The sequence below is a fragment of the Dryobates pubescens genome, chromosome 8 (genome assembly GCF_014839835.1).
Source record: "Dryobates pubescens isolate bDryPub1 chromosome 8, bDryPub1.pri, whole genome shotgun sequence".
Classification (NCBI taxonomy): domain Eukaryota; kingdom Metazoa; phylum Chordata; class Aves; order Piciformes; family Picidae; genus Dryobates; species Dryobates pubescens.
The window spans coordinates 7,195,642-7,215,877 of record NC_071619.1 but is presented as its reverse complement, the minus strand read 5'-3'; the positions used below and the strand labels follow the sequence as shown (position 1 = coordinate 7,215,877).

Sequence of the window (20,236 nt, the reverse complement as noted above, 5' to 3'; positions counted from 1 at the left end):
AAGACAAGGTCCAGGATAGGTTGTCTTCTGGATGCATGTTTCTGCTATGTTATCCCATCACAGCTAGTTAGTCTAGATAAGCAGATTATTCTGAAATCACACAGCATAGGGAAACTTTCAGCTGGGCAAAATGTTACATGGGAAAACAATTCCAAGCTCTAAGGTCCAAGGCATGAAAGAAAATGGATGGGTGAAGCTGCTCTCTTCCCATCCCTCCTATCCTGCAGCAAAAATCTTGTTGTATTAGACAAGTATCAGAGAGAAAAAGAGAAACTGCAGCAGCTATAGACCTTTAAGCAAAGAAATGCCAACAGTAAAGCCATAAAGAAAATCCCTGTCATAGCAGGAAACAAAACTGAGGTTTGAAATACGGTTTCCTGTTACCATGTGCAAATAATTGCATATATAAAAACTTACACCACAGCTGAAAGAACTAGGTAGCTTTTAGGGGAGGAACAAGAAAACCAAACCAAACAAACTCTCAAACCAAAACCAAACAAAACCCAAACCCAACAACAATAAAAACCCAAACCCATCAAGACCAAATAAACTAAAACCAGCAGCAGAAACAGGGATCGAAGCAGCAGCAGAAACAGGGATCTAGCCCATAGCAAGCACGTTACAAACACCCCACTCAAAGCATTTTGTTGGTATTACAGGCTACAAAGCTCTGCTCAGCTTAATGCCCACACACCTCTAGAGAAAATTGCTAGTGTTGTGAGCACAGTCTATGCCCAGAGAAAAGCACAGCAAATAGATTGTTGACAATAAATGATGATTATGATTTCAAAAGACTTTGATCTACTTTTCACCTAGCTCTTCAGAAATGTGCAAGCTTCAAGCACTTTTCATCAGCAAAAAAAACCAACTCAGCAACTTCCTCCAAGGCACTTCATTTATTTATTTATTTATTTTCTCCTCTTAATCCCTTCAGTTCCCCCATGCAAGTTCCACCCACTTACAAGCTCCCGGCATGCTTTTGTGCTTGGTGATTTATTTAAACTGGGAAGAGGGAAGTAGCTGCAGGTTTTAGCATGAGAATTACTTTTTAGGGGTTACATTCTCCTGGTAAGCCTCCCTTCTACTTGAGAGGGGGAAAAAACGGTTCTCATCCCATCTTCAAAATGGTAGGAATTTTGAACTCTTTTGTTTGGTTCTCATCTCTATATTTGCTCTGAGATTTTTCTTGTATAAGTAATGAAGTTCTGTTTTTATTAGTCTTATTGTTTATGGTCTCACTTGGTTTTGCTCACATAGGCAATACTATACTGAGGTGTCCTTATTGTGGCCTTCCAGTATCTGAAGGGGGCTACAAGAAGGCTGGGGAGGGACTTCTCAGGATCTCAGGTAGTGATAGGACTAGGGGGAATGGAATGAAGCTGGAGGTGGGGAGATTCAGACAGGATGTGAGGAAGAAATTCTTCACCATGAGAGTGGTGAAGCCCTGGAATGGGTTGTCCAGGGAGGTGGTTGAGGCCCCATCCCTGGAGGTGTTTAAGACCAGGCTGGGTGAGGCTCTGGCCAGCCTGATCTAGTGTGGGGTGTCCCTGCCCATGGCAGGGGGATTGGAACTAGATGATCCTTGTGGTCCCTTCCAACCCTGACTGATTCTATGATTCTATGATTCTATAACATATGTGCAAGTGCAGGGATTAGCTGCAAGGCTCAACATAATGAGTTATTCGGGAATCTGATAGAATCTCTTGGTAGCGTGCTATCAGTTAGATATTAACCTTAGGCTGAGTTAAGTTCAGATATGTTTGCTCTTTGCTCTTCAAAATTATACATAATAGTAGATAGTGATTAAAGGCATTAATAGATATATAAATTTTTAATACAACCATGTAGCTTTCTTAAAGAGTTATATCTGAATTTTCAAGTTGAGCTTTAGTTCCAGATCTTTAAATGATGCTGGTTGTGTGTCTTAGAGATAATTTCCTATTAACACAATGTAGATGAAGGCATCTTTTGCAAGAATGTGATCCTGTATTATCTAAGAGGATAAACAGCACCCATAGTCCTGATTGTTTTTGAACCATTTCAGAACTGTAAAGGGCTGTTTGACCAGGTTCTGTCTTTGTGAGTAGGGAGTTTTCCAGGAGTAAACGTTATATAAAAAATAGAGTCAAGCTTAGCATTTTGATTTAGGGCTTGTAGTCCTAAGTAGTGCCGTGCCGTGGTGTCATTGCCCTCTCAGTGGAGGACAGTAATATCAGACATAGTAAAATTCTTCATTAAAAAAGGCTTTTCTGTTTCAAGTAGACTGGAAGCTCAAGTTCAGCAGGCTTCATGAGCAAGGCCCAGAAACAGCCTGTAAGGTGCAGGCCAAAACCACAGGGCACTACGCTTCCTGAAAGTAAGTTACTAAGGTCTCATTCTTTCCCACCCTCTAGCAGAGTGCTTCTCAGCCAAGATCAAAGGGTACTTGCACTGTTTGACTCTCATAAGAGGTACTCTGAAAGCAAAGCTGAACTATAAAGTGTATCTTGGGCTTAGTGCAAGTTACTGTGGATATTGCTTTGTGGTTTTTACGTGGCGCTGTTCAGCATCTGAGCTTTTGCACTTTAGCTTCTCTCTGGATGCTAAAAGTTAGCTGTTCCTAAACCCTGCAGGACACAAGACTTCTCCTCACTGCTGCTGGAGGAAGATGGGATGTAATGCTTCCGAGGAGTAAGAACTGGCATAGTGGCTCACAGCTGCAGGACACCAGGGAAGAGCTGCTCTGTGTAAGCGAATGTGAAGAGTGAGCTGCTGGCAGTTAACTAATTAATGATCCTGGTGTGGTTGGTTCCTACTTGGAAAGAGTCAATGTTAGCATACTGATCTGCATTAGTAAGTTCTCATGATTGCCTCAAAAGCATATGAGGGGTTTGGAGCACAAGTCCTATGAGGAGAGGCTGAGGGAGCTGGGCTTGCTTAGCCTGAAGAAGAGGAGGCTCGGGGGAGACCTTATTGCTGTCTTCAACTACCAGAAGGGAGGTTGTAGCCAGGTGGGGGTTGGTCTCTTCTCCCAGGCAACCAGCACCAGAACAAGAGGACACAGTCTCAAGATGTACCAGGGGAGTTTTAGGCTGGATGTTAGGAAGAAGTTCTTCATGGAAAGAGAGATTGGCCATTGGAATGAGTTGCCCAGGGAGGTGGTGGAGTCACCATCATTGGAGGTGTTTAGGAAGAGACTTGATGGGGTGCTTGGTGCCATGGTTTAGTTGATTAGATAATGCTGGATGATAGGTTGGACTCAATGATCTCAAAGGTCTCTTCCAACCTGGTTAAATCTATTCTATTCTATTCTATTCTATTCTATTCTATTCTATTCTATTCTATACACAAACTGTGAACTTGAGATAAAGAATATAATTTGAGAAAACATTCTCCCAGGTATTGCATGACCATTGCTTCTGAAATTGTGCAAGTATCAGAGTTTGTTTTGCTGTCTGTAAAGCACTCTGTGATGGAGTTAGCACTGATTTCTTTCTTCATACATAGGTGCTTGGTAGTACAGAGCTCAGTCACTTTCTGGTGGAGATCATGTCCAAACTTGGAGAAAATACAGAATAACTGTGAATAGCTAGTGAATTAATCTCTCAAGAGGTTGAGGGAAGAAAGGGGTACAGTAGAAATGAGAACATGTACTCCTGAACTCAAGGTTGTAAATGGTATCACTGTAATCTCTTCTGATAAAAACTAAGCCTTTGCACTCTGGAGCCTAGTGTACCTTATCCTTGACCATTGGTCAGGTCAGCCAACATAAGCACACTTTAAATGTCCAGCATCTTATTGCACAAGAGGCCTAACAGGTTGCTTGTGACATCCTGAGCAGTGTATTTTTCTGCTCACAGGGAGCTGAGCCTTTCAAAACTCAGGGAGTTGTGGCATTCTGTCCTTGCCCCTTACATGTATGAGAAAGCAGCTGGTGCTCAGACTTGCCCTACAGCGCAAGGTAATGTCTGTTAAAAATGTTGTGGCTTTGTCTCATGCTGAGCTGAGTTTTCACTCAGCTCTTGCAGGTCAGTTATTCTGTGTGTATTGGACATCTGGATGTGGGTTAAGCTCTGGCTGTAGTCACTCCATGAGAAAGATCTAACTTAGCGCTTTTCTTTTCCCATGGGCAGAAAATTGTCAAGTACAAGCTCCTGTCCTCTCTGCTGGCTCTTCTGCTCTGAGCCACTTAAGTGGCTGTTGGAGGATACCGGAGATGATTAGCTAGCAATGACTTGGGATTCAACAAATAGTTGCAGTAGAAGCTTTAAGCATTCTGTGATTCTGTGATCCTATGAAATGGCTGTCCTAATGCTGGGAACTGAGGCATCTAGATTTGCTGACAGCCTTTCCACAGCTTGAGTAACACACCCTATGCTGGAAAGTAAAAGCAAACCACTATGACTATTCTGTAGAGAAAGCAGAGGAATTGAAAACCATTTTTCTGTACATTGCAAACAAGATCTGGGTGTCTGTGATTTTCTTTTGACACAACACAAGCTTCTGTAGTGCTGAAGGATGTTAGGGTTTTGACTCCCACATGTATGGTCTCATTTAGTGCTGCAAGCAGGCTAACAAAGACAGGTATTTTAAAACCAAGCTCATCACCAAGAAGCAAATGAACTTTTTCAGGCTTTAGAGATGAACTTGTTAACAGGACTTTCTTTAAATTAAAAACTTGTTTGGCCTAGCTGAAAATGATCCTTGACTAGCTATAGGGATGCTGGTTACATTACACTGGGATTAGATTACTGTCTACATTCTCTTTCTCTCTGTGCAAGAGACTTATGGAATTAATTCAGAATCCAAAGGCAAAAGCTTTCCTGCATTTAATAATTTTCAAGCTTTTCTCAATTTGACTGGGTGTTCTCTCTGGACTTTGTGTTCTCTGCTCCAAACATCATTACCCTCCATGGCCTGATGTTCAGTTTTCCTAGATGGCTTGGCAAGAACTGCTGGGATATTTTTAGGCTACGCCTTTAAACATTTTTCTTGGCAAATTTAATGTTGGGAGGGAATTTTCAACCCACCACAACTGCCTTGCATGTGAGTCAGTGAGGAGACAAGAATACTCAGATGGAAAGATTTTCACTGATTTATCTACTGCTGCAGAAAGAACAGGTTTGTCCCTCCCTAATGACTAGAACTGACAGTCAGTGCAGAGTGCCAAGGGCAGTTCCTGCCTGCCTTGCTCTAGGACAGTTCTGTTGGACTCTTAATACATGAACTCAAGGTCAGGAGTTTGAAGGGTACATGCTGACTAAGGCCTAGAATAGAAAAGAGGTCTAGGGAGTTGGTACTTTTCAGATTATATAGTTGACATGCTTTTGGCAGGCTGGACTTGAAGACCCTTTCTGAGGTACCCTTTCTTACCTTGATGTTGACCAGGCAAGGCATGCCTTCCCTCACCAAGGAATGTGTTAAGATTGCTGATTATCACAGCCACTGGAAACTGAAAACTACAAATCTATAAACCAGACACAGGCCATGTAATTCTGGTCGGTCTGGGATCAGAGACCTGAATTCTGACTTAGAGACCTGGCTGAATTTACTGACTGTGGAAAATACCTTCAACTTCAGACTTCACTTGAAGGATAACTAGAGCCCATTGCTCCAGAACACCTGGTATTCTTGTACAAGGATTTAGTTTGTTGCTAGCTGGCATACTATGTACTGACTGGGTTCACTAGATTCTGTGTGAAGGAATTTCAAAGGCTGTGGTTATTCACTTTGCCAAGTGTGATGTGTCATCCTGCACAGCCATTTAGATACTAGCAAAGATATGTTGGTGAGAGCTGAGTTGATTAAGATGAAACAGCCACTGGACAGTCACTGGGAAGTCATTCTGCCCCTGTACTCAGCACTGGTTAGGCCACACCTTGAGTACTGAGTCCAGTTCTGGGCCCCTCAGTTTAAGAAGGACATTGAGACTCTTGAACATATCCAGAGAAGGGCAATGAGGCTGGGGAGAGGCCTTGAGCATAAGCCCTACAAGGAGAGGCTGAGGGAGCTGGGATTGTTTACCCTGGAGAAGAGGAGGCTCAGGGGAGACCTTATTGCTCTCTACAACTACCTGAAGGGTGGTTGTAGCCAGGAGGGAGTTGGTCTCTTCTCCCATGCAACCAGCACCAGAACAAGAGGACACTGTCTCAAGCTGCACCAGGGGAGGTTTAGGCTTGAGGTGAGGAGAAAGTTCTTCACAGAGAGAGTTGTTAGCCATTGGAAATGTGCTGCCCAGGGAGGTGGTGGAGTCACCATCCCTGGAGGGGTTCGAGAAAGGATTGGACATTGCACTTGGTGCCATGGTTTAGTAGTCATGAGGTCTGTGGTGACAGGTTGGACTTGATGATCTTTGAGGTCTCTTCCTTATTGATTCTATGATTCTATTCTATGAGTAGATTTGTCTTGGTTGTTCAATTTTAAACATACCAGAACATTTTAGAGATCAAAATACTTGTTTCTAAGGGAGAAGGCTAAGGTAGGTATCTCCATCTCTTATAAGAAATCCTGCATTTTCAGGTTTTGCTTCCTTGCCCTTGAAGGAAGAGACTCTGAAGGATGCAAGCAACAGAACTGCTCCTGCATTTCCCATCTAGACTTTGACAGCAGACATTGACTTCACTACATCCTAGTGGAAAGTGACTTTCACAGTTTTGACTTGTGCCAGATCTCATGCTAAATATGATTCACTATCTGAAACATTTTCCTGCATAAACACTGCTTTCCAGTAAGAGCTGCTGCTGCTGAAGATACTACTTGTCCTGCAGACTGATATATGTAGTTGTAACAAATATGTGATTTAGTGATGTCCCTGATGTCTTAGCAACAGTCCCTCCAATTGGATGGCTATAATACTGAGGAGTTTTCGTACTTCCATTATTCACATCACTGAATTGTTGGCAAGTTTTGGCTATACTTAATTGGGGAATTACGTCTCGGTTGTCCCTAGGCAGATTTTGATTCCTGAGTAGAAAGAATTTACATCTGTCCCTTGTCTGACTACATCAAGCTTCAGATTTTTGTGGAGGTGGATGCAGCATGGATTAAGATTAATGGGAGGCAGGTGACTTGAGATCTCTTAAGAGTCTTAAAGCATTGCATAAGCATGCTTCATTATTGTGGCAGGTTTAGGCTATGCCTTTAGGGTCAAACTGCTGAAATTATTTATGGTATTGCTTAACAAACTACTTAACTAACCATGGCTTATAAGTAGTGAGTGTTTCTAACTCATGTCCACTAAACCTCCTGTTTGTTTCAGGTTCAGCTCTGGCTCCACTGATCCAGCACAATGATCTGGATTCTTCAAGTCTTGTTTTCACCGCTCCCAACACCAGCATTGATTAGTCTTATAGCATTTGGAGCTGGCATCATCCTGTGGGTGATAAGCAGGCCAAAACCTGTTTTGCCTCCTGTTGACTTGAACAAGCAGTCAGTAGGAATTGAGGTAATGCTTACTCTGCTTGTGGGTATGGACTAATTCTGTGCTTAATCTGAATACTGATCTATTCTGATTCTGGGCATCAATGGAAACTCTTCTGATATACATAGCCTTCTGTCACAGGTGTATAACTGAACAGTATGGCTGAGAGAAGGGAAGCCACTAAGACACTAAGAGCCACAAACAGCAGCTCTTGGCAACAGGGTTAGGTGGGATTTTTACCAGATGGCCTTGGACATCACTGAATTCCTTCAGTATTTTAAATGCTTTGCATCAGTTTTGAGGCTAGTGCTACTATTTACACTTCATGTAAATAGGCAGGTGGTAGTACTCAGTCTTAGTCAAGGTCTCTGTAATAACCTCTAATTCAGTAGTAATTTAGGCTACCTAGAAAATTCATCTGTGTATGACTGATGACTGAGTAGATCAAAATCAGAAGGGAAAAAGATATTTCCCTAACAATACTGAACTGCTTTAAAGGGGATTGCTGGGAGAATGGTGGAGGAACAAAGGACATTGCATCTGTTCTGCACTCTTTCATAAGTATGCTCTGTTCCTAGGGAGGAGCCAGAAGAAGTGCACTCTTGACAGACAATAAATTGGTTTCTTATTACTTTGAAGATGCCAAAACCTTGTATGAAGTTTTCCAAAGAGGAATGCATGTTTCTGGTAAGCTTTGCCTCTGCTAGGTAGTACTTGCCTGTCACAAGTAAATTAAACTATTTCAAGCTCTTTCACCTTACCTCTTGCCTAGTAAAAACTTTCCTAGCCTTCTGTGGGGTGGAGTGACAAGTGGCCATATGTATTTGTTTCCTCACCACTGATGTAGAAACGGTCTTAACTGGCAGACTGGGCAGGAAAAACACATCAGAAGCTTAAGATGGTAAAGCAGTGAAGAACGAGTGGATATAAGCATCAGGCAGTTGGAGGGAAAGAGCTCTGTTTTGTCTTGTGTGCATTGCATTGCAGTGTAAAATTACTGCCAGCTTACATGTGTGTACATGTGACTTCAGGGGTCCCATGTATGGAAGTATGTGATAGTTTGCAGGGTATTTCAATCTCACATGAGTTGTGAAATGAGAAAACTTTTGAAGTATTGATTTTAATCCTTAAAATCAACAGCTCTACAGTCTTGGTTTGGGCAGAGTACTTAACTGTAGACACTGCATTCCATGCAGTTAGCTGGATGACAGACTGAAAATATTCCCCAAAGTATTGCATTCAAGTGCTACACAACTTCAGACACTGAGCTTTACAGTGGCTTCTCTGAACTCTCCCATTAGGAAATGGCAACTGTTTAGGCTACAGAAAGCCCAAGCAACCTTATCAGTGGCTGACATATAAACAGGTGAGTATTGTACCTGTTGGATGATTTACTCTGGGATACTGCCTTGTGGCGCTCAATTGAGGGAAAACTATCTTGCAGGTTTTGGACAGAGCTCAATACCTGGGATCAGGGCTGCTGCAAAAAGGATGCAAGCCATCACCAGACCACTTTATTGGTATTTTTGCTCAGAATAGGCCAGAGGTAAGCAACAAATTGAATATTCTGGCACCTTGGGAAGAGAGGAGGGTCTGTATTTAAATAGCTGAAGGCCACATGAGGAACAATCGCAACTGGCTTTTCCCATTCCAGATGCCTTGTTGCTGACTATGCACATACCCTGCCTTTCATGTAGTACGATGATCTTGACCCCTCACTACTCTAACAATCTCAAGGACATGCTCCTTACACAACCCCCACTACTAATGTGTACATGGGCTAGTCAAGTTCTGTGACATCTATAGGTAATCCTGTCTTGTGAGATGCACTGTTTTCTCTCTTCAGTGGATCATTTCAGAGTATGCCTGCTACACTTACTCAATGGTTGCTGTTCCACTCTATGACACTCTGGGGCAAGATGCCATTGTACATATTGTTAACCAAGGTAAATATTGACTTACACTATTTCATAATGCTTTCTCTAAGAAGCTTTGGTTTGAGTAGACTGAAATTCACAGGAATTTGATGCAAAAGCCAGAGTAGCCTTAACCTTACTTCTCTTATACTTTTATAGACAATTCCTGTAAATTAAGTTCTTTTGCAGAGGACATGGTTCAGTAACTAGAAGCAGCCAGTGGGCTTCTCATGCTTTCTAGTGTCTTGAAGGCAAGTCCACTGAAGACTTGCCAGATCCTGTGGACCATCCTGAAATCAGAGCGGGCAGCTATTTGCTGTCTGAGACTTTGCAATCTTGAACTCCCACACTGCTGAATAATCAGGCAACACAGACAAGCATGGCAATTTAAGACTAGCTGTGTGTCTCTGATTTAAAGTTGTAGGCTGTAAAGAGTGAAGGAGGGAAGGGGTAAAGATATTACAGAATGGTAGCGGTTGGAAGGGACATCTGGAGGTTGTCTTGTCCAACCCCATGCCTAATAAAGAGACTTATGCCTAAATCTCTTTTATCTATGTGGTTAGAGCCTGTTGCTCTATGGAAGCAACAATTAGTCTGCCATCATGTAAGAAGATTTTGAGAAAGCTTTAATAGTTTCAAACTTCCCCCAGTCTTAATGAAGTGGGGGGGGGCGGGGGGGGGGCAAAAAATGGCCACTGCTATCATAACCTTCCAATCCATAAAGAGGATTTGCCAAGCAAGAGCACTTCAACAATTGTGCTGGTCAACCTTGCAAACAGGTCTTGCCTTGGGACTACACAGCTGTGACTTACTAGGCTAATGGGAAACAAGCTTGTTCAGGCAAATCCAATTCCTCTGCTGACTTCATAGGAAATGCTTTCATAATTGCATAGAACTTTCTTGCACATGCTGGGATGCTGAGGAATTGACTCAATTTTAGTTACCTCTTTCAAACAGGTCTAAATTTCTTTAGATTTAAGGAAGATGACTCAACCTAAAGAATGAGTGGGGACAATTATGAGCCTTTTTGGCAATAGCAAAAATTTAAATGCCAGTCTTGATTTTGACTGAAGATATTTGGCTTCAGTTCATCAGTGTTTGCCTTCACTTTGTCCAAAGTTGAGATTCTAGCTGTAGAATCATTTGGCCACGGCAGGAGGAACCTTCTTAGCACTGTAAGCCAGCCACTGAATCTATATGAACTGCAAACGGCTTTAGAGCAAACAAATGCTACATTCTAAATGTATGTGCTACTGAGCTGTCACTAGACTCATGTCTTCTAAACAGACTTCTGAAATGTAATTTTTTTTCTGTAGCTGACATAAGCATAGTGGTCTGTGACAAGCCTGAGAAGGCAAAGATCTTGCTTGAGAACTGTGAGCAACAAAAGACCCCAAAGCTGAAGATTGTAATTCTCATGGATCTTTTTGATAAAGAGCTCAAGGACAGAGGAACTAAAGTGGGAGTTGAAATTCTAGCACTGCAGGAGGTTGAGGTAGGTGACTAAAGCTTCTGCTTGATTTTGCAGAGGAATACCTTGCCAGTTAGACATCTGGACCTTCTTTGGCAACAATGACACTTTAATGTAAGCATTGTCCAGTTGTCATACCTGCACCTGAGATCTTGTTGAGTAGTCATTTTGATACTTGATATATTTAGCCAAATGGAATTGCAGAGTTCAAACCATTGTTGTGGACAGCTAGTATGAATTAAACTGAAGACTTCCTTAGCTTTATTCATAGTGTTTTTCTAACAGGATCTTTCAGGCTGCAAAGCTGACAGTTGAGTCTAATCAAAAGCCTAAGTGCAAATCACTGGCTGTTTTTACAATCCAGTACTAGGCTTAATCTTCCACACATGATGCACAAATGTAAAGTAAAAGAGATGTGGCCTACATCAAATGGGGTGAATGTTCCAAATTCATAGAATAGAATAGAATAGAATAGAATAGAATAGAATAGAATAGAATAGAATAGAATAGAATAGACCAGGTTGGAAGAGACCTTAAAGATCATCACATCCAACCCCTCAACCAATCCAACCCACCTAAACAACTAACCCATGGCACCAAGCACCCCATCAAGTCTCCTCCTGAACACCTCCAATGATGGTGACTCCACCACCTCCCCGGGCAGCCCATTCCAATGGACAATCACTCTCTCTGTATAGAACTTCTTCCTAACATCCAACCTAAACCTCCCCTGGTGCAGCCTGAGACTGTGTCCTCTTGTTCTGGTACTGGCTGCCTGGGAGAAGAGACCAACATCTGCCTGTCTACCACACACTCAGAGCCTTACTTTTCATAACCACAGGAATCAGCTTTTCCAAGCCTGTGTGTATTAAATTCAGGAAGACTGACATCTCTGTCTGAATGAGAGAGAGCAACAAAAGGCACCACAAACCCAAGTGTTGCATTTGTAATGCAATTACCTATTGATCTAATGTCATTGCATGTCTTTAACATGTATTTTCTCTCTAATACAGGAGCTGGGAAAAAACAACATCAGAGAACCAGTTGTAAGTATTTTTGTGAAACAATCATAAACTTGCAGAACTACTCTCTGAACACACCTCTTGCCACAGCTGCTAGTAGAGGAGGCTGGCAGATTTTTTTTAATCTTGTCTTTCCAACTGGAATTCATGGTTCATTCCCCTTTGGGAAGTTTATGTACACACCAATAAGTAACATAATTCTTACTCATGACCTTATGTGGCTTTTTCCCTCTAGCCTCCTAAGCCTGAAGATCTTAGTGTTGTGTGTTTTACCAGTGGAACCACAGGTAAGAGAAAATGTAGTGATACTTCCACACAGTCCCCCCTGTGCAGGAAAGAATAGCTTTCCAGCACACAAAAAAAAGAAATGTGACCACCACAGAAGGAAAGCAGTAAATTAGAACAGTGTCAAGCCACTCCTGCAGTTTTACTTGGGACATTGTCACTGCAAGTCGAGTACACTAACACAAAGCTTAGAGCTGGGAGGAAGAATAGCCAAGTTCATGTTATCTTACCCTATGAAAAATAGTCTCTTCATATTAAAGAGAGTAGTTGTATAACTGTCTTTGCTCTTATGCACAGGGGCTAGAGAAACATCTTGTTTCAACACTCTCTATGCTACTCCCAATTACTCTGTTGTTTCAGTAGACATTTCATTTATATAACATTCATAGAGGAAAAGGCTCAGGATGAGGCATATTTGTCATCTCTTAAGATAATGCATGCTGTGAGTGATCACAGTACCAAGATAGCTCAAACAGAACCAAACAAGACACAAAGTGACAGAAGCAGCAGTCAGAGCCACATCTGATTTTGCTTGGTCTCTCCAAAGGTAACCCTAAAGGAGCCATGCTGACACATGAAAACATTGTTTCAGATGCTGCTGCCTTCCTTAGAGCCACAGAGGTAAGCTACTTCTAACGGTGATCTCTAGGCTACGTCATTCAGTCATGAAACTAGCTATAATGTGGGCATCTTTTGCCAAACATTCACTCCCAGCCAACTTTCCTAAATACCTACATGTCAATGGGACAATAGTATTGCAAGAAATTCAGTTTAACATTGAGCAATGACTTGTGTACAGAAGTTATTCTAGAATGAGTCAGAGTCCCAAGTGCCAAGAGTACTGATCTACCCTATTGCAAGTCTTGCTAAACTAATCTTGATCCAGCATGGTTCAGTTGCAGCTGCAAATTTTGAAGAGGTGATGGATGAGCCTGAACATTTCAAATGACTGAAGCAATTCAAAGTACTCAGACTGATCCAAACTTTATTCACTTTCTACTTAAGAGTAACTCAGGCATAAGGACTGCTAAGATAATTCTATTTCTTCCCTTTCTAGAACTCAGTTGAGATTACAAGTTCAGATGTCTCCATATCCTATCTTCCCTTGGCTCACATGTTTGAGAGAGTTGTACAGGTATGTACAGATCTCTGCATCTGAGTATCCATTGGTACTTCCTCAAAATTTATTCACACAAGATCTTTCCTACCACTGGACACTGAGAATCATGCTGCTTTCAGGAGACAAATCATAGAATCAATAAGGTTGGAAAAGACCTCAAAGATCATCAAGTCCAACCTGTCACCCAATACCTCACAACTACTAAACCATGGCACCAAGTGCCACATCCAATCCCCTCTTGAACACCTCCAGGGACGGTGACTCCACCACCTCCCTGGGCAGCACATTCCAATGGCTAACAACTCTCTCTGTGAAGAACTTTCTCCTCACCTCAAGCCTAAACTACCCCTGGCACAGTTTGAGACTGTGTCCTCTTGTTCTGGTGGTGATTGCCTGGGAGAAGAGACCAACCCCCTCCTGGCTACAACCTCCCTTCAAATAGTTGTAGAGAATAATGAAGCTAGGAATTATCCTTGACTAAATTTAGTCTGGTCAATTTTCAGACTGTTGCCTATAGCTGTGGAGGTAAAATAGGCTTCTTCCAAGGAGACATCAGGTTACTAACAGATGACGTGATGACCTTGAAGCCAACAGTGTTTCCAGTTGTACCAAGACTGCTCAACAGAATATATGACAAGGTATGTGAGCAATTTTACCTAAATTAGCTGTGTTCATCTATCTAAGCAAGCATAGAGGTTTAATATTGATGGAATTAATATCACCGCTAATTGATTTACTCCTCATCAGGAAGAATTCCTTAAAAATCCTTTGAGGAGATGTAAAGAATCATCAGTGTAATGAGTGTAAGAACAGTATTATCCAGTCATGACTAGGCTAAGTCTGTTGCTGTTCAGAAGTGAAAAATGTGTTTACTTTTTGGAATGCAAATGAAACAAGTGCAAAGCTAGAAGGATCCCTATCCCTCAGCTATGACTAAGGTATGTCAGCCATGATGCAAATTAGCATTGCCCTTTGGTTTGTCTCCTAAACCATGGCAGTAGTAAAGACAGACCCTAGCACATCAAAAGAAGGTATGATCCCTCCTGACTAAGCACAAACTGGAGGAACAGATGTGAGTTTAGCCCAAGGAGTCACTGATACATTCCTTGCAGATACAAAGTGGTGCGAAGACCCCAGTGAAACGCTGCATCTTAAACTTGGCTGTAATGATGAAGACAGCTGAGATAAAACAGGGCATATTTCGAAATGACAGCATTTGGGATCAGCTAGTCTTCAAAAAAGTTCAGGTAAGTTACTCCAAGTGTAAATAAGCTGAGCAATGTAGTAGTGGAGAAACTGATGGCTTCTATTTTACTTGTAGAAAACAATGGGTGGAAGAGTGCGCCTAATGGTAACAGGTGCAGCCCCTATATCTCCCTCTGTCCTGACATTTCTTAGAACAACATTAGGCTGTCAGGTAAGATGTGTGTGTGGGTTGTTTGTTTTCTTAAACTAATACCTGTTTTCATTACACCCAAACAAGTGACACAGCTATAGTTCAGCCCAGCTTGTTCCTGGCAAGATTTCTGTCAGTCTTTGGGTTTTACAGGACACGTGATTTAAGTTAACTATAACCAGAAGAAAAGTCTGCAGGGCTGGCTTCAAAGGATACTACCAGAAAACTATCCTGCAGGCACTGGAAAAAGGAATTGAGCAGCAGAAATAGGAACATACAGCAAAGTCAGGCAGCTGCCTCTGAATGTGTGGCACTTCCTGACAGTCAGTGTGCTCCCAGCGTAGTACCTTTTTAGAACAGAGTTCAGAGAATGAGGTGACCAAAGCAAAGTTTGGATAGGTAAACATGAAGAATATCTGATTATACCACTAACACCAAAGGGTCTTACAGACTAAGATTGTCTTGGCTTCCTTCCTAAGAATATGATTTGAATACAGGCATAGTTGAGCTCTTTCATACCAAGGACTTGATGGTCAAAGAACATTGATCCTTTCTCATACAGATCTTTGAAGGTTATGGCCAGACTGAATGCTCAGCTGGATGCACTTTCTCAATGCCTGGAGACTTTACAGCAGGTATGGTAGCAGAGACTTGGAAACTCTCCCCCAGGTGGCAAGAGAAAGTTGAGCTTATGTGCTCTACTACTTTTAGTTCAATGAAAATTAAGTCTGGGTACTTAATCTTGAAGGGATTCTTGGTAGCAACAGTCATCTGTATGCTTAATAGGCATCAAAATGCCTTACTCAGGTATGTGAGAATCTCTTGTGCAAAGTGACAGAGGCGAGCTTAGACCCTGCCCCAGTGTACAGGAGAGTAGTGTCTGTACAGAGCTGAGCAAACTGAACTTCACAAATGGCTTAAAGAAACAAGCTTTAGCTCCCAAATAGCTTGTTTTACTTAGAATTATGAGCAAAATGTCAGACATAATACCTGCGTATTTTCCTGAATGAACTACCTGATCTCGAAGACTTAGCTTTCATTTTAGCAAGGGTGTTTTTATTATTGAGTATTCTAAATTCAAGCTCAAGTCATCATCTTTGAGAACACAATAACTGCAGAGCATAATGAGGATGAAATGTAAATGAATATGACAGTCCATGAGGGAATTCTGTGGATGCAAGTGTGGTCATCATCAATTACACCAGCCATGTACAGCAAAAAATGGCTCTTAGCATTGGGATCTAGCTGCTACTTATCCTGCATTAAGTGCCTGAAATGGCATTACAATAACTTCTTTGGACACTTGGTGTAAGACCCCTTTAATTGTAACTGGTTCTTGCTAAAGCAGTGAACAAATTGCCATTAAGTATCTGCTGTCCCTGAAGTCTTTCAAATGTGGGGGGCACCCAAGTTCTCCTATCATACTTCAAGGCATAGTCTTTCTAGCTTTGCATAAAAATAGGGTCAACTGCTAGCAGAATCCCTAAAACATTTTGTGTGTGTGTTGATTTGTTGTTTTTTTCCCTCTTAGGCCATGTTGGGTCCCCCCTAGCTTGTAATATCATAAAACTAGAAGATGTGGAAGAAATGAACTACTTCTCTTCTAACAATGAAGGCGAGGTAGGTACAACCTCCTGTGTGCCAGGAAACATTGAAACATTAGACTTGGTGACTAACAAGTGCTCTGTGCTTGCTGTAGGTCTGCATTAAAGGACCAAATGTGTTCAAAGGTTATCTGAAAGAACCTGAGAAGACAGCAGAAGCAATTGATAAAGATGGCTGGCTTCACACTGGAGACATAGGGAAATGGTTGCCAGTGAGTAATTGCTTAATACAAACCACCCCTTGGATGTGAATCCCTGGCTAGTTTACAGTAATCTGAAAAGCTGGAGAAGTGAATTCTAGGATAAAAGCCTCACACAGTACTTTTATCATTCACCAAGTAACTCCAGGCAAAGCTCCAAAGATCAGTTAGATTACAGGATCTCAAATAACACCGGCTAGGCCAATAGTTAAGACTATGTCACTTCCATAGCAAAGAACAACAAGATGTCTTGATTTCTGTCAAAGGAGAATAAAGGAGATGTCTAATCATGTCCTGAGCTAACTGGGAAAATGAGACAAAGTGCCCCTTTTCCCTGTGGGGACTTAAGATCAGTTCCAGATTAGCATGTGGCTTTCATAAAACCAAAGCAAACCTATTATCTTCTACTTATAGAAGCAAGACAGAGACTTGAAACTAACGGCCTCCACCTTTTAACTTCTAGAATGGAACACTGAAGATCATTGATAGGAAGAAGAATATATTTAAACTTGCACAAGGAGAATACATTGCTCCTGAGAAGATAGAAAATGTCTATGTTGGAAGTCTTCCTGTAGCCCAGGTCTTTGTGCATGGGGAAAGCCTGAGGGTAAGTGATGTTGGGAGTGAGTATTCTGCAAGACTCCTCACACAAGGAGTTCTGGAAGATCACAAATGTATGCATACACACGAGTTTTGGAACAGCATCTGTTTCTGAGAATGGCATGCTTATAGGAATACCCTTTCAGATTTAGCCTTCCCAGTTGACATTGAAGAAAAGGAGATCTTGGCATTAAGTTGCAAGCTGGGTTAAAGAGGCTAATCACATACTTGTATGGGTTTAGTGTGTCAGGTCCACTCTGTGGAGTTCAGAATTGCAGAATAGTTTGGGTTGGAAGGGACCTTTTAAAGGTCATCTAATCTAAACTCCTTACAATGAGCTGTCTTGAACTAGATCAGGTTTCTGGGAACCCTGCTCAGCCTGACCTCGAATGTTCCCAGGGATGAGGTATCTACCACCTCTTTGGGCAACATGTTCCAGTGTTTCACCACCTTCATCATATAAAACCAACTGACCAAAAAACTTCAACAAAGTGTTCTTACAGAACCCCTTTAAGTACAGGAAGGGCTGCTGGAAGGTCTCCCTGGAGCCTTCTCTTTTCCAGGCTGAACAACCCCAGCTCTCTCAGCCTTTCTTAAGGCTGTTTCTTCATTCCTTTGCCACCTGTGCTAGCAGAGTCTAGTCTTCAATCTGTAAGCCAGCCAAAAGTTATTACTGGAGTGGTCAGCACACACAAAATAACCCTGCATTAGTACTGTCAGAACTTGGATAAGTGACTGTGGAAATGAATGGGGATGCAGATGTTGCTTGCTACTGTTCACAAGGAAGTTCATGTAGACAGTCAAGGTAATTTCAGATGTCTTGGTCTCAACATGACCACTTCCACTTGTTTTCAGTCTTGTCTAATAGGTATAGTGGTTCCTGATCCTGAAACCCTTCCAGAATTTGCAGCAAAACTGGGAGTAAAAGGCTCCTATGAAGAGATGTGCAAAAATCCAGTGAGTGGTTTTATGTTTTTAATGGTTTTTCTTCTACCCACCTTTTTTGTAACTCAAACTGCCTTAATGCTGGGTGAGTCAGGCAAGCATCCTTACAGCAAAAGATGGAACTAAGTATAGATGTTTTTTGATGTTTCAAGGGGTATCACTACTTCTTTTACAATGAGAAGATAGACATGACCTTGTAGCGGCCTTTATGTGAGATCTTGAATGTTGACATATGTGCATGTATTCTTGCCAAACTCAGTCATACCTGAACTGGGCAATGGTTTTGAGCTGCAATTATGGAATGGCAGTTTTACCCACTCTGCTCCTGCTGTTTCTTCCAGGCAATAAAGAAAGCTATTTTAGAAGATATGATCAGACTAGGGAAAGAGGCTGGCCTTAAAAGCTTTGAACAAGTAAGTACTTCCAAATCCTGCAATGGCTGGGAAGCCTTCCTTCCTGTTACTGCTTGTACCTAAGACAGCTGCTCTGGACAACTGATTGGAGTAGGCCATCAAACATCGATTGGCTGCCTGTCTCTTGAGCAAGAGAGAGATGGCTGTAAGAGACAAGAGTAGCAATTGTCATGAGATGGGGTGGAGGTTCACTATAAGCTGTAGTTCCAGCCTACCCTCTTGCCCTGTCAGACAAAAAGCATTTGGCTTGCAGCAGAAAACAGTTTAGTTACTGGAGCTCCTGAGACAAAGCAAGTTCTTGCACTGAGCTCAGGGAAGTTTGGGAGGACTGTTGTTTTGTCCTCTAAGTAATCATGTAAGTGTCACATGCTAAGTTTTGGTTGGTTTTTTTTTTCTGTTAATAGGTTAAAGACCTGTACATTCACACAGAGATGTTCTCTATAGAAAATGGACTTTTGACGCCAACACTGAAGGCAAAGCGAGCAGATCTTGCTAAATTCTTCCAGAAGGAGATTGAGGCTCTTTATTCAAGTATGCAGGAATGAGTGGCAAATTCAGTTTCAACTGCTTGAGTACCCAAACAAATCTGTGACACTACATGACCTATGGAGAGCACAGGCATGACTGGAGGGGAGAAAGAAGAGCTTTAATACATTGTTTCTGGTGTCCTGGGAAAAAATGACTTTCAGATGAAGACAGCTATAGCGTAACTGACAACTGGCAGTGTTCATATCTTGTGGGACTAAGCATCAGCTGTCTAGGCAAAGCCAGAACTTTCATCTTCCTTAGACTGACTGAAGTGCAAAAACACTCAAGAGCCCCAGCCTTTAAAATGCAGCTGCATGAACTTCTCACTGTCAAAGGCAAATCAGTGTTTTCCTGCTTCCCTCTGAACTCCATTTTGACCTTGTGCAGATTGATCTGCAATCAACCTGAACTCTTTCATGCAGTTACACGTTTTGTAGCAGGGTCTTAGGGGAGATCAGTTCAAAAACCAAGTGCAGGAAAACAACTTTCCACTCAGGGTGCTGCAACCGCAACCTGTTTCAGCTCCAGCTGGGGGTTGGAGGTTATGAATTGGAACTTTGCATGTTCGGCAACTGCAGAAGTGAAGTTCCTAGCCCTGGAGCACACAGTAGAGGTTGGTTTTCATTAAAAAGAGCAGTCTGGCATCAACTGGTATACTTTGTAAATGTGTCTGTTATGGGAGTGTGGTATCAGATCAGGTTTTGCACATGTTCTGAAATACACTGGCAGTGAAAAAGTGCTACGCACAGAAATTGAATGTGGTAAGTGGAAAAGTTCAGCTGTCATTCCTAAGGATAGAGGATGCAATAAACTGTAACTGCACAATCAACCCAAAAGATGTGTGAATGACTTCTTTCTCAGCTGCAATGACTGTCAGCAGCAACCTTTACTGCTGCCTCAGTATGGATAGCTAGTCAGAACACAACCGCTGCAGAAAGCTGACCCCTGACTCTAAGCCCTAACCCTTAAGCCTGACCCCAGCCCTAAGCTTCCCACTAACCCTAATGACCTTAGCCCCTAACATTAATGACTCTAACCCTAACCTAATACTAACCTTTACCCTAACCTCTTAACTGTAACCTCCTAACCCTTAACCCTAATTTGTAATCCTAACCACTAATTCTAATCCTAACCCTAACCTATGCTGTCACTGCTTAGTCATAGCCCAGACCATGAGACAATAAAGTTAGTGCCAGATCAGGTGAAGCTTGTCTGTTCAACTTTTCTTGTAGTATGGCAGTATGTGCCAGTCAGTAGCAGAAATTGATTTTACTTCAGCCTATCACATGAAATAAGGCATCAGACACAATTTTCTAGGGCTAAAGTTGCTGCTTTAG

The 20,236-nt window shown here is 42.0% G+C and overlaps 1 protein-coding gene across 1 annotated transcript; it reads left to right on the top strand.

Annotated features, from left to right (window-relative positions):
• The first annotated feature begins 7,264 nt into the window (after positions 1–7,264).
• On the top strand, positions 7,265–19,401 carry ACSL5 (acyl-CoA synthetase long chain family member 5). Its single transcript, XM_009908156.2, has 20 exons — positions 7,265–7,423; positions 7,978–8,086; positions 8,701–8,765; positions 8,844–8,945; positions 9,246–9,345; positions 10,632–10,810; positions 11,800–11,832; positions 12,044–12,095; positions 12,641–12,714; positions 13,151–13,228; positions 13,717–13,851; positions 14,326–14,460; positions 14,535–14,630; positions 15,172–15,244; positions 16,141–16,229; positions 16,309–16,425; positions 16,877–17,020; positions 17,869–17,970; positions 18,300–18,371; positions 18,776–19,401. The coding sequence occupies exons 1-20, from the start codon at positions 7,268–7,270 to the stop codon at positions 18,914–18,916; spliced, it is 2,052 nt and encodes a 683-aa protein (XP_009906458.2). The 5' UTR covers positions 7,265–7,267; the 3' UTR covers positions 18,917–19,401.
• The last annotated feature ends 835 nt before the right edge of the window (positions 19,402–20,236 follow it).

Bases quoted from the DNA above. Each gene is read 5' to 3' on its own strand.
- ACSL5 (XM_009908156.2), top strand. From the start codon at position 7,268: ATGATCTGGATTCTTCAAGTCTTGTTTTCACCGCTCCCAACACCAGCA. The intron at 14,631-15,171 runs GTAAGATGTGTG...TTTCTCATACAG, and splicing joins GAACAACATTAGGCTGTCAG to ATCTTTGAAGGTTATGGCCA. The intron at 16,426-16,876 runs GTGAGTAATTGC...TTTAACTTCTAG, and splicing joins ACATAGGGAAATGGTTGCCA to AATGGAACACTGAAGATCAT.